General features: G+C 44.0%; 1 protein-coding gene across 4 annotated transcripts in view; it reads right to left on the minus strand.

The window, feature by feature from the left end:
* TCF12 (transcription factor 12) overlaps positions 1-9,501 on the minus strand; it is a 175,413-nt gene extending 165,912 nt beyond the window's left edge. For all 4 annotated transcript variants that reach the window (XM_082322642.1, XM_082322640.1, XM_082322639.1 and 1 more), the window contains exons 1-3: positions 9,397-9,501; positions 8,105-8,204; positions 7,205-7,277 (exon numbers count right to left, since the gene is read on the minus strand). In XM_082322642.1, coding sequence (XP_082178768.1) covers positions 7,205-7,277; positions 8,105-8,179 — 148 coding nt within the window. In that variant the 5' untranslated portion in view covers positions 8,180-8,204; positions 9,397-9,501. The remainder of the gene's footprint in view (positions 1-7,204; positions 7,278-8,104; positions 8,205-9,396) is intronic.
* Positions 9,502-14,587: the final 5,086 nt, after the last annotated feature.

Consider the following 14,587-nt stretch of genomic DNA (forward strand, 5'->3'; position numbering starts at 1 on the left):
CTTAGACTCATAATAGAAAAAAACCCTTGCCCCTACAACCACTAGTAAATAATGGATTATAGTATTTAAGAAGTCCACAAGTACTTCCAAATCATCAGGTTGAGGTATACAATAGAACTGGGAACTTCTAGAGTTTCATATTAATAAAAAACCCAAAAAATTGAAGGAGTGGCCATCACTACTTAAGACAGAAAAAAAATAGAGACTAAAAATGCATTTCCTGTTCTTAGAATTATAATTATGCATTGAAATAATACTTTCCCCCCCTTTTCTTACAATGCTTCATAACCAAAAAAAGTGATTAAGGTGTACACACAATTTAAAACTAGTTACAAGTGTTCAATAACAATCTCCATCAAATAACTCGCATGCAAAAGAAAATAGTGCCTTTTCTTATTTCTTTATTTACTATTTAAACTTAGTGACTTCCTTACAGGAGAACATACAAAACTAATCAAGTTTTGCTATGTACTTCTGAAGAAGTGCTAACACTTAAATTAGACAATCCCTCTAAAAAAAGCTTTTTAGAGAACATACTTTATTCAGTGAAGTCATTTATTGAAACTGAATTTTCAAATATGATAAACTAATACTTATTTTGAAGGAAATTTAAGATAGAAGACTTATTTATTATATCACATAGATCACATCTGGCTCTAAAGGTAATTTAAGAAATTTTATAAAACTTCTAAAAATGCTCAATGCTATTCCCCTAAAACATAATCCTTCAATATTAGAGTACCAAAAAAAAAAGTTTATAGTATAGTATACAGTAGATTAACAGAAATCATATAACAGTATCTATAGGCTCAACTATGGATAAAGTAGAATTATCTGAGACAAACAGCTGTCATACCAACTCAATGGCAAAATGACTAAGGGGTTAAGTCCTCTTTGTGTGACAGCTGGAAAGAAGTGGGGGGAAGGGGGAAGTTTGGCATGTAGGTAGGAATGACAAGCTTTTAACATAAAATTCCCTTGCCAAAGACCAAAAAAAGACTACAAACAAATAAAACAAAAACCCATAAACCTTAGCAAAAGCTACAGACATAATAAAAGTTCTACAGTAATTAAGGGACTAAGTACAAGTTCAGTTGCCATTAAAGGACACACAAATACCTAAGAATCTCATTTATACTTCTCTTTAAAGAAAAGGAATTCCTCAGATAACATGCAATTTCTCCTCAGTTTCTTTTCAGGACTCTTCCTCCACTTCACCCAAACCTTTAGTCCTTGTGTTTACATTTATATCAACACTGCTCTCTGGGTAAATCCAAAACTACAGCAACAGGCAATTTCAAATCATATTCCTTCCCACGTGCCATTAAGACCACTCTCCAAAGCATCTGGATAGTCTTCATCACTTACAGTAGATCAGAAAAATTTGGCAGATGACAGAGCTACTGGCTGGGGTGAAGGGTGATGGCGGGAGGTGCCCCATCCGCATCAGGAAAGGACAGGGCACTACTGCGACCCCAGACCTTCTGAAGCCACCCAGAAATAACAGTGCAAAGACTTTCCTTGCCTTGTGAGACAGTAACGTTTATATAGGGATTGGAGGTTAGATGCTGTGCTTGTAAACACAGTGATCACATTGCTGCTCTCACCCAGGGAAAACTAATCGCTGGAAATACAAGATTAACTTTTTGAACTAATGCTTTCTACATGCCAATATGGCAGAAGTTACAGTTTCCCTTATTAACAGCATCAAGTGTATCTCTAAACAGAAGACAGGCCAAACACTACTAAAAACTCTAAAATTAGCCATTTGGAAGACAGGAAGGAATTTCTGACCAATTGACATGAGGTTCCTATCATCACGTGAAGTGATAACAGCCATTTCAAAACCATAGCCAATGGCAATAAATGATGGGCAAACACCTATGCATCTCCTCACCAAGCTAGATTCAGAACACCTAGCTGTTCTAGTAACTTTTCCTTTTTTCCTCTCTGTTTTTTTTGTGGGTTTTTTTGTTGTTTTTTTTTTTTTTCTTAAATCACAAAAAAACTCAATATCCACACGACCACAAACACCTTGCAAGATATTGGCTGCTTTAAAGTTGGGTTACCAGTTCCCTCCATTCGTCCAACATTTTTTTTTCTCCTCCTCATTCTTAAACAGGAATATGGAAGCAGTTACTTGGCCCTTTTATATGCTGTACTTTTCAAGACTGTTCATGGAGTAAGTGTCCAACAATTTATCTTTCCAAATGCAAGGGAAGAGGAGAAGGAAAAGAGACAGCAATAGTGAGACAGAGGCTGTCAACAGGCAAGCTGCAGAGTCACATATTTACTAGCACTGTATCACCCTTTTATGTTTCTAAATGCAATAGGTGAGGGATGGAGACTGAAATCTTCATCTCACTTGTGTTTGGCCCATTTGAAGGGTAATCCATGGGTCTCCCCTAAAAACTAGAGGGGAAGAAGCTACAGATACCTTTCTGCTTTCAAGCACGAGGCTTCTACAACTCTTCCCAGGCTCTTCAAAAGAGGACAGAATTTAGCACCCCTCAAACCAAAGATGAAATACCAGGTTACCAGGTCTGCTGGTTCACTTTTAATGGAGCTAGAGGACAAACTAGATATTAAAAATAAAAATAATAAAAAAGCCACATAGCTTCATGAACTAATGTTTATTTTAACAGGCCACCCTAGATTTCTGGCATTTAACATACAATAAGCTTATCTTCTTTTGAACAGCAAACAAAAACACACAGGACCATAACATAATTCAGATGACAAAACCAGAAATACAGATCAAATTCCTGAAATATAGGCTTTCCACTTTTTTTTTTTTTTAATTTAAAAGAGTCCTAACCTAACACACTGTAGGACAAGACTATGTGACTACATGAGACCTCTTATCAACTCCTTAATTTAGGGATTAGGAGCAGGCAGTAGGAATTTCCTATACCTCAATGGGAGACTGCACCAGAAACACACATAGAATGATATCAGAGAATTTATTCTTCTTAGGCATCACAGTTTTGACAAAAAGAAGAAAACAAAAAAATGTATTTTGAAAGGTTAGGAGCACTAATTTGCATACATAAAAAGTTTGATCTTTCTGCAGTTTTCTCCAAGGCTGTGATTTGGCTGTCAGAGTTAAGAGTGTCTTTTCTCTTCAACACTTGCTGTAGATTAATGAATGCAGCATTTAAAACATTGCCCATCCAGGTAACTCTCGCAAGGTCTTTTTTTTTTTGTTGGAGTTTGTTTGTTTGTTTTACAAGGAACTGCTGATGCAAAACTAAAAAGGAAATAAGAGTTTACAGGACTGACAAACAGCAATGAAGTCAGGTTTTGCTCATTTTGGAAACACTGGTAACCTAATAGACCTGCTAAAGAATTGCCATTGTGTCCAGTCTCTAGACACATGGCCCTAATTTAGGGACACTCCAGTTAATGGCAGGCTATCAACTTAAATGGTCTTTGCATCAAGCTACTAATTAGTGGCCTATCCCAATCCATTCCTTACAAACTCAGTACATTAGTAGACAGAAGTGGAAAGGGCAGCCTCATGAATTTGCATAAAAGGGGACCAAACTGATACAAACATACCTAAACAGATACATTCAGAAGGCTTTTTTGTATGTAGGTCTAGTATGAGGAATGTCTGGGTACACACCAGGTTTGTGCCCAACGCTGTCCACACACAAATATGTGTACCCATTTTTCATGAGCTTCAGAAGAATCTTACAGGCCAGAGACGTGTCATATTTGGACGACTCAGCTCTTGAACTGTACCTCTTTAAATTCTTACCACTTTGTTTTCTGTTAGACATCCACATTATCTTACTTCAGCTTTTTGACTGATACCTCACACATACACAGCCACATGCAAAAATAAGGCTATTGATACAATGAGGAGGCTACAAAAATTGAAGATAGTAGGCCACATAGGAAAATATTGTCTCAGATATAGTCTTCATTAACATCTAAGAAGTTCTTTGCAAAAGAAAAAAAAAACAGGGGTGGGTGGGGGGTGAATTTACAGTACCACACCTGAAATTTAAAAATTTCCATCATAGGAAAAATTGAAATTGAGATCAAACCTACTGGAAACCATAGGAAAACTGCATTGTTATTGCCTATGGCAAGCACCTGGATATTGTGACTGGATTTTAATGGAGTTACTGTAATAAATAAAGGGCACTGGGCAAAATGGATAACCATCCAATTTGTATTGGCATACGTTTTGTGGTTTTGACAAAAGCAAAACACAGAAAAATTTCACTGTAAATCATAAACACTGCTATTAACCATAGTAGCAACACAGAAAATTTTAATTTTAAATAAAATCTGCAAAAAAGCCTGATTAAAAATCCCAATAGGGCATCTCTCTGACCTTGGCCTTCTCCTTCTACGATTTCTAAGACAGAAATGGCTTTATCTTCACAAGTTGGTTTTGGAGGAGAAAAGAATGGGAAGTCCTGTTTTAAACAGGAGGTACTTACAACAGGTATGACAAGGAATATTTTTGTGGCTTAACTCATTGACTTACCTATCAGGTTACTTTTCCAATATGTTTATTTTCACTAGCAGTCCGACCAAGTTATTTGACTTTATCAGCAGCTTACACAACTTACTGTCATAAGTTACTATGATATATCAGATTAGTTGTTCAGTTATTTCATCTGCAGCTTTCATTCATAAATGATTGACCTGTAGAAAGCAAGCCTGCCCCAACACCAGACTTCAGCTATCTTTTAACCAAACACAACGTTCATATATTAATCCATGACAGTATTTTCTTACAAATAATAGATATCAGTCATATTAGGCGTTTTATTTATGCAACTCAGTTACACATGTATTTTTACAGTATAATCAACAGAACTATTGTAGAATTATACCAGATCAAGTTTGTTCCATCAGAATTAATAACATATACCCTAGTAATTCCAACACTTCACAAAGTCACACCTGAAAAACAAACATAGCTTAACCATCCTTGAACAGCAACTAATTTGTCCTTTTAAACTGAGGGCCTGGGGGGTGGCAAGGAAAACGCATCATGAGCATTCCTTCCTTCTAAACCAGATTTCCCGGAAATATAGAGTCTAAAGAGCCTCGCAGACAAGCCATTGATTTTCACCTGCTTAATGGGGGCCATTAGGCTGCATCTCCAGTCACTGACAGGTTGAGGGGGGCAGGGAAGGTGTTTTCAGATTTGTTTGTTTATTTTAAGTTTAAATGAGAAAAAGGGGGCTCTATAATAACAAACAATAAACACATTTTTATTCCAACTAAAAAAACCACTTTAGCATGCTTGTAAAGACATCAGAAAAATAAAACAACTGAGTTTAATGGGAAAGATACCGAAGCAAGCTTCACTTCTGTAACTGCCACCAAAATCACAGAAAGCCTCTGTAAGAGGTTGCATCATTCTGTATTCAAAGAAAAAATTAAAAAGCACTCTTTAGGAATTTGTGCATAGTGTGCTTTTCAGTACTAGATAGCTCAAAGGAACCAATACCTCCTCCTTTCATGTTTCTCTTTAAAAAGTGGCCTCTAGCCATTAAAAAAAAAAAAAAAAAAAGTTTTCAAATATTGTTTGTCCTAGAAGTTACAGAACACTTGAAAGTAAAGCAAGATCACAAGTAAATCAGAGCGCTAGAAATTAAATGTCTATACTTCATCAATGATCTTAACGCAGTCTTTCTACAACACTTAACACTGCTTCAGAACACAATTAATATAGAAGTTTGTTACCTCTCACTCCTGCAGAGTAATCCCCCTAGGTCAAGGCTTAGGTCGCAACATTACAAGAATTAGGGCATATAATCCCACTAACCAGTAAATCTCTACAACTAGAAATGTTTTGAATTAAAACCCACAACTCTATAGCATTATCTTTTCCAAGGGGAATTCAGCTGAGGTTGTAGCTTGTTTGACAGCTGCAGTGTATTGCTCATAATTGGTATCTATGTGATGATACACCATATTGGTAAAGAAATTCAAGGTGTCAATAACAATGTTTCTCCCCAAAAGCTAAGTATTCTGGCATTCTCCCTTTTTCTGAGCCAGCCAAGGAAAGAAGGGGAAACATTACCTACAAATAGGGCAAGCCGCATTACCTAAGACTGATCTAAGAGCTAAACTAAAAATGAAAGCTTTATTATTCAACAGAAAATTATTCTACTTCCTCAGGAAAAGCAAGGGGAAAGGGGAATGAGATGCTCAGGTTGTGCTCCCCACAGCAAGTTTTAGCTGCCTGAATGTCTTTTAAAACAAGCTTTTGAGAAACAATTGTCTTGAATATTTGTATTAAAAAAAAAGAAAAACATTAACTACATTGTATAGGGATTTGCAGTCTTACTATTGCCAATAATTTAAACTTGATGTACTTTCAAAAAGCAAGACAAAACCACTTATATATTTCAGGAGAGAAAAAATATCATTTCACTGTATTCATGGAAAATAAGCATACATAAAAAAGAACAAAACACATTATTAAAAAGTTACTTAGTATCTCTGTTGCAAGTAGTAACAAACATAGCCTTTACAAGAATGAAACAGAGTATCTGTTAAAAAATTGCACTTATTTCCTATAACAGGCTTGGCTTAAACGTCTCTGAAAAGAGCTATTTGGTGGACATCAATGAAAAGACATTGAAGCCACAAAGTACATGCAACATGTAAATACAGTTACTTGTTTTCCAGATGCACTGATAATGGTTCAACGTGAGAGAATTCTACTCATCAAGACTTTGAGAATTCTACAGTACTAGAAAATCATATTAGCCTTACATTTCCCTTAAGAACTACATTTTCAAATATATCCTTGAGTCAGGAGTATTTCATTATTTGGCATTTCACTTAAGTGTTTTCCCCTTTCACACAGGGGTTAGGAAATGCTCCAATTGAACAGGTAAGTTGGATTTTATCAAACAAACAAAAACAAAGAAGCCATTCATTTTTAACCTAACAGATGAACAGATAACTTGCATGTCAGTATGACTAGAGATACTTAACACTTCACTGTACTGGGACAAGTAGTCTAAGGCATAAAAGGAAAACTGTGGTTAAAGTTAACAAAATGTGTTATAAAGTCAGATCAAAACAGCACATCTCTAATTAATCTGAATGTCTTATGAGACTATGTACAAATGAAAGATTACCATACTTCGAGCACATGAAGATTAAGCTAAAACATCAAGACCCAGTTACATGAACTTTATGTATCTCGCATGCATCCTACCTGATCCACTGAACTGGCTGCTTCCTAGAGTAGTTGGTCTGGTTTTCCCACTATTAACAGGTGGGGAAAACATCTGCAAAACAAGAAAAAAAAGACGTGTTTAAATTGGCTTTGAAACTCTGTGCTGTTATTAATGTAAACTTTGAAAAAAGTTAATAGGAAACAATTATTTGATTAATTTTTCTGCTAGAAAATAAACAGAATGCAAGATGCATGTTTAGACTCATAAAGCCAACAAGCCAAAGTACTACTTACAATTTATTAATACCACTAAAACCTCTTTTCTACATGAACACAATCAACTTAAAAAAAATAAAATTAAAAGGAGACCTAGTATTACTATGGCAATTTAAAATAGTTATATATCTTAAATTTTGCTACTCAAAATGTATTTCTTATTGATCTCCAAGTTTAAAGTCACTGGATAAAGACAGCTTCTGAGAGGCAGTAGTTTTCTGTTTATAAATCAAGCACCTTTTTGAAATCTGTTAAAAGTATCACACAGAAAATACCTACAATTTTCTAAGCCAAAATCACTGTACTAACTATCAATGAATAACCTGTGCCATTTACAGGCATTAAATTTTCTTTTGGTTTGTTACAAAAAAAAAAAAAAAAAAAGGAAAAGAAAAAAAAGCCAAAGTACCAGTGCCACACGCCAGCTTAGCAAACGTTAATTATTAGATTATGCCAGCACTGGGTCAGCCTGATTTTAACCAGTTAAACCAATTGACCCAGCTGGTATTACAGTATTAAATCTGGAAGTCTAGACATTACATCAAAGTTCAGGTGTCCAACTTGGCTGAGACGGACGCAGCCAAGCCCTGCACGCTGCTGCCCCTACTCCCCAGCTCGCTTTACCACGCAGAAGCCATGAGAAGACCTCGGAGAATATCCTACCGCGCTGAAGTCCAGCAAGTCGCTCAGTTCCTTGTCAGTTCCTATCGCGGCCATCCTCTGCTGCTGGGAATTCATCTTCCTCCGCTCCTCCGATCACCTTCTGGGGCACAGGGAGAACTTCAGCACGGGGCTGGTGCCGACCCCCGACACTGGGGAACCGGCCCCCGGCGAAGAAGGGCCTCTGGTACCCGCAGCCCTGCCGCGGGGGCAGGGGGAGCCCAGGGGAGCCCCTCCTTACCGGGCGGGCTGACGGGATCAGCCGCAGCTTCCCCAAACTACCAACTCTCCCTAAGTTTCCTCAGACTCCCTTTTCTCCCTCCTTCCACTCCTCCCCCAGCTCGAGCGAGGCGCAGTCACGCCGCAGCGGGGCCTCGCCGCCAGGAGCGAGGGTCCCCCCCGGCAAGCGAGAGCGAAGACCCAGCCGCGGCCCAGCGAAGTCCGGGGAACGAGCCAGAGATTAAGTGACTCGCTGCCTCTGCAACAATGGGGCTGACAAGCGGGGCGGGATGTGCCTCAGCACGGCCATCTCTGCCCCGGCATTATCCCCGCCGCCGGCGGCTCTCACCGCCCGCCGCCCGCCACCGCCGCTCCGCGCTCGGGACCGCGGCGGGGCGGGAGCCGCCCCCGCGCACCGCACGCGCACACGCGGCGCGGGGCCGGCCGGGCGCGCGCGCGCCGCCGCCGGGCGGGCGGGGGAGGGTGCGGGGTGGAATGCGCGTGCGGCGGGGGGCGTGCGCGCGCGCGGCGGGGGAGGGGGGGGGGGGGGGGGGAGGGAGGAGGGGCGGCGGGGTCCGCGCCTTCCCTTGTGCCCGGCGGGCGCCGCGGGGGAGCGGCGGGGGCGCTGCCCGGCCCCGCTCCCCTCCAAGTTTCGGAGCCGCCCGGCGCGGCGGGGCCGGGCTGCGGCCGCCGCGATCCTTTATGAGCGCCGGGAGCCGCGCGGCGGGTAACGCGCGCCCCGAACGCCGCGCGTGGGGACTCGCTGCTGCCCGCGGCCGGGCGCCGCAGCCCGCCCGGGGTCCGCGGCCCGGCCCGCCCCGCCGCCGGCGGAGACCCCGGCGCGCCGCACGCCGCCCCGCCGCCCGGGCTGCCGCCCCTCGGGCTCCCCAGCGGCGCCTCCTCCTCCGCGGCCTTCCCCGCCGCCCCCGCGGCGGCCCCCGGGCAGCCCCGCTCCCGCCCGGCCGCGGCCCCCTGCCCCTCGCCGCCGTCTCTGCCCCCGCGGGCGCCCGGCCGCCGCTTCCCTCCCCCCACCGCTCTCTCCCAACTTCTCCCGGCCCCTCGCCGCCCGCACTTACCTGCTGCCCCCCGTACGCTCCGGTGACCAGGGCCGGGCCGGCGACGGCGGGCGGGCCGCGGGCTGGGTGGGAGGCGACGAGGCGAGCGCTCCCCCCCCGCTGGAAGGAACTTGTGGGTTTCCCTCAGGCAGACATTTTTTTGCTTACAGAGCCTCAGCACCACGTTCACGGCTCCGGCTCCGTATCCCTCCGCGCCGAGCGCCGCCGCGGCCTTAACCCTTGCCGCGCCGCGCCGCTACCGGCCGGGGGCGGGCGGGAGGCGCCGCCGCGCTGTCGGCGGCCCCACGGGCACCCCCCCGCCTCGCCCCCGGGCGCCCCGGCAGCGGGGGGATGGCGGCGGGGCCCGGCCTGGGCCCGGGGGCCGCCCGCAGGAGCCCGGCGGGCGGGTGTCGGCGGCGCGGGGAGGCGCGGGACCCATCGGCCCCCGGCCCGCCGAGGGATACCGCAACGGGCAGCCGCAAAGACGCGCACGGCACGGGCACGGCCCCCCCCCGCTCCCCCGCTCGTCCGAACCGCCCGCACACACCTCGGCAGGTGGCAACGCACGTGCCCCCAGATACCCAAAATACATCGTGACGCTCCCCTGAATTCACATACCCTAAAACACACCTAAATACTTTTAATATATCAGTATGCGGTCTTACTTTGCAAAATAAAGTTGCATATGAATTACATCAAGCTTTAAACATTCATTAGCAGCTGCGCCTTAAATACCCAGAATTAAACCCATAGGCTGCCAAAGCGCACGGACAGGCACGCGACCGCCGGGACACGCCCCCAGAGCAGCCCGCGGCGCTCCCGAACGGGCGACGCCAGAGGGGAACCCGCCCCGCGGCTTCCCTGCAGGAGCGGCGACCAGCGCGCCAGCAGCCCGCGCCCGGCCCCGCGGGCGAGCGCTCGCCCCTGCGCCCCCCGCCCTGCCCGGCCGCGCTGGTAGCGGCCCGGGCCCCCGGCACACACCGGCCGCCCGAGGTGCGCGGCTGTGCCGGCGGCCCGCGGCGCGGTGCGGGGGCACGGCCCGGTGCTCAGCCGCACACCCGTCTCCCAAGCCTGCAGAGCCCCCAGGTGGCACCTACTTGCCACCACCTGGGGCCCGGCCTGCTCTTTTCTGACCCTAGCTACCTAGGGCTGCCTGCCCTTCCCTCCGAGAGTGAGAATTAAAAAATAATAATCTCTGCAGCTACTGGCACATTATTCCTTTGGAGCAAGAGGACTTAGGAAACACAAGGACAATGAAAAAGGATACTTAAACTCCTGGAGAAGCTAAAAGGCTCCAGGGAGCTAGCAAGCGCGGCAAGGAGCGCCCCGGGTTTGGCAAGCAGCAGGCTGCACGGAGGGCTGCACGGAGGGCTCCCGGCCCGGCCCGGCCAAGCCTTCCCACCCCCGGCGCCCGGCTGCGACACCGTCCGGAGGAAGGGGAGGCTGGTACCACACTCACCGCCCCCAGGCAAAGACCAGCTGGAGGTTCTGGAGCCTTGAAACGTTCTCCTCTCTTTTTCTCCCGTATATGCCATGTACTGGATGATCATCTGGCCTTGTGAATCTATGAATATTCATATCTTTGCCACTTAGAAACGCAGGAAGGAATTTGTATTAAAATATCAACACAATGACTTCCATTCTCTGAGCCCCTGAGGGACACAAATATGTACTTTTTTCCTTTGATGTATAAATAATACCTCACTTTGGAGGAAAGCACCCAGTGAGAGAGATCATTGTATATTTCACGACGAATGGTCTGTAACATATTTTAGTTACAAGGAAGATCTCCTGTTTACATACTGTGAAAATATTGTTTTTTCTCTTGAATACTTTTTAACCACTATCGGTACTCAGTACCAGTTAGTACAGCTGCAACACTGATAAGCATTGATTAGAAAACTGACTAAATCTAAAGAAGGTGGAAGCAATAATGCTAACAATTATTCGTACTGATGTGCAATTGTATTAAAATTAAAACTTAATTTCAAATACAATACTTTTTATTTGCCTTCTGACCTAAGGTTTTAAGGTTCACGTTCATAGCCTTTCATTTACAGCTAGAAACTTTGAGTGGAAGATGATATATCCACATAATCCATGACATAGAGTTTAAAGATACACAAAATACCGTAAGATATTCCGTTTGGTCCACAATGACACGTCACTTTCTCATGCAGATGCTGGCAGTAAGCACGCTCATTACCAGAAGTCACATCATAGCAGCCGCTCTTCTGCATCCCACCTCTATGGGTTGACTGTCCTCTTTGAAAAACTTCATTTCCAGGCACCTGTAGAAAAATGACCAGAACATAAATGAAGTTTCCAGAAATTATGCCAGACAACTTAGCAAGTACTCAAGGCCTCAGGGAATGTATGCTTTGGCCCAAAATATACCTTGACTCTGATGTAAAGGAGATTGCTCTGGGGAGCCGAAATTGTAATGAGTTGGCCAATTCAGAAATTTCAAAAGACACTCATGCAGGTAGCTTGACTAAAACTGTTGTGAAAGAGATCAGGGATTATCACATCCTGCATTACAATAAAATTCTAAAGAGAGATTTAACCTAATGTATCCCGGATGCATCATCCGCCACATTGGTCAGATTTGGAATCTTTAACCTATTCAGTTTTTAACGCCTCTTCATTTAACACTGATCAGAATTATCATGTACGCTTGAAACACCGAGGCACAATATTCTATGTCCATGTAATATTGTCTTTCACCTGTTCTCAGAATCTCCAACCCCTTTCTGAAGCTGCTACTCACTTACTGTCCTTTCATCTCTGCCACTCCCTATAAATTCTTCCTGTTCACTGCAAAGACAGGCGTTTAAAAAAAATGCATTGCATATCCTTATCCTGTCATAGTCATACACAGAAAATGAAACAGAAAACAATGTGGTCAAGGTAAAAAAAAAAAAAAAAAAACCACACAACAAAAACCAAACAAACTCTCTGCTTTTAGCTATTTAGAGATCTTTATGAGAAAATATGACTAAGTAAGACTTTATAAACATCTTAAAACATTTGAAAAAATAGGTTATCTGAAACTTCGTTCAGACAATTACAACAGTTTTCTGTTTGCAACAAAGAAAATACTTCCAGTTTCATTCCTGCTTCAATCCCTAGCTACGGTTCTTTCCTTACAAATATGCAAATGCAGCAAACATACTACACAAATCATAGAAAGACGAAAAACTTCCAGCTTTGCTGTGACACAACAGTACCTTCCTTGTGCGTTACATAGAAGGCTGAAATGCAAGGTCTTCTGCAACTGTTACACCCTTTTATTCTTTCACTTCTTTAAAAATAAAAGGTCTTGACTACCTAGGGAGAAAAGGATCAGATGGATAGCGCAGAAATATAGGAGTAATCATAAACACGAATCATTTTGCTAGTGATTTCGTGAGCAAGGACTCCAGCAATTGGGGCTGAAGTCCTGAAGATGCTTTCCCAATCATATTATCATCAGCAAATTTTCCATCCAGATAAATGAATTTATTAGTCTCGTGGACAAATACCCTTACGTTAGAGAAGTCCTAGGTCTGTCATGTAGTAGTGCAAGTAATAGGCAGGTAAACCCATGCACACGGAGTCATCAGTGAACTCCAGACTCCGACAGAGCATACAACACAACTGTCAATCTTTATGGTAACAGCCCTGACAGCTGATCTACCAACATCAATATGGTCAGCAACCAACCAGAGCAATCAGGGAATTGCTAGTTGCCAGATGGCAATGGCAACATTCTTCCACGTGCTTCAACATGGCCATGAAAATGAAGAATTACATACAGGACATAAAAAAATTAGGAGGAATATAAAAATCAAATCACTTGAGCACAAACCCTGAAAATACTCACACTCATACGCTGTTTCCACAGCCTTCATGAATTGCTTTCTACCCACTCCTTAAAGGAAAAATATTTGACACAGCAGACAGCTGTTGAGCATTCAGGGATGTGAGAAAATGTATTCCGTATTACTATTTAATGTATCATGCCTGTGTGAATAAAATCATTAAGCTTGCATGTCTCCTTTTGGTTTATTTATTCTTAAATTTACACATACTGAATTAATTCCCCACCACCCCCCAAACTGTACGAGCTCCTAGGGTGTTCCCCGACAGAGCATTTGACCCAGGATGGAGTTTTCACTGGAATGGCTCCTTTAAATCAGCACAGTATGTGCTCAGCCTGCATCCACAGCCACCAGTTTATCTAAGATAAATGCTGTTGCTCAGCAATCCACAGCCCTGGAGAGAAGTCAGCAAACCTCCTTTCCTGCTCCAGTTTTGGTTTGGTTGGGTTTTTTTGTTTGTTTTGTTTTGGTTTGGCTTGGTTTTTTTACAACAAATTCCCACCCTCACCTAAACCACTCAATCCTTTCTACCGCTTGCAGTAGACTTCGCAGTACAGACAGCAATACTCATTTGGAGTCACAACCTTGTTTCCTGCAACGAACACGGACAAAGCAATTCCATTTTCTCACTGATTTGTTCCCGGGCTCACCTGGAATCTGACTCAAGCCAATAAAAATTAATTAAAAGGTTTTTGTTGTCATGCATGAAACTTTTGGATTAAGCTCTTGGGGAGGCACTGTGTTCTTCCTAAAGCTCTTCCTTTCAAAGCAGACTTTGGAAAAGTATCCTACAAATGAGCTTACAGCTATACTCCTATAGTGAAGCCTCATGATTGCGCAGTGCTTGCTGTTATCAGTACAGCCCATCTTAGAGATAACTGAATTTGCTGCCTCGCTTGCTGCCTGCTATATTTACCTCGCGGTAATTAAAATTATATAACATATATATTATATAACATATTCTACAATAGGCAATGTTTAGAACAGTTGCAGGAGGCTAGCATGGTGAAACCTCTCACCAAACAGTATTACTGATGAGGGGACCAGAGAGAGCATGCAGGCTGACTACTCTAAGTCAAAGCCTGTTTCTGTGGGAGCACTGACAGCTACGCTTCTTACTGCTGCTGACAAAATGTTCACCGACAAGTCCTTCTGGGTAAGCGGGAACAGGTAACGGCTTTAGCTCGCCGTAAGGGACGATCTCCACAGGAGGAATTCTTACCAAAGTAGAAAGTTGACGGAGGGGAAGGGGGGGGTGGTGGTGGTGAAGCGATTGAAAGGAGAAATCGCGGCGGGCAGGCCCCACGGGAGGTGGCCTCTCCGTCCCCGCTCACGCAGCAGGGCCAGGC

The sequence above is a fragment of the Platalea leucorodia genome, assembly GCF_965183815.1.
Source record: "Platalea leucorodia genome assembly, chromosome: 9".
Lineage (NCBI taxonomy): Eukaryota > Metazoa > Chordata > Aves > Pelecaniformes > Threskiornithidae > Platalea > Platalea leucorodia.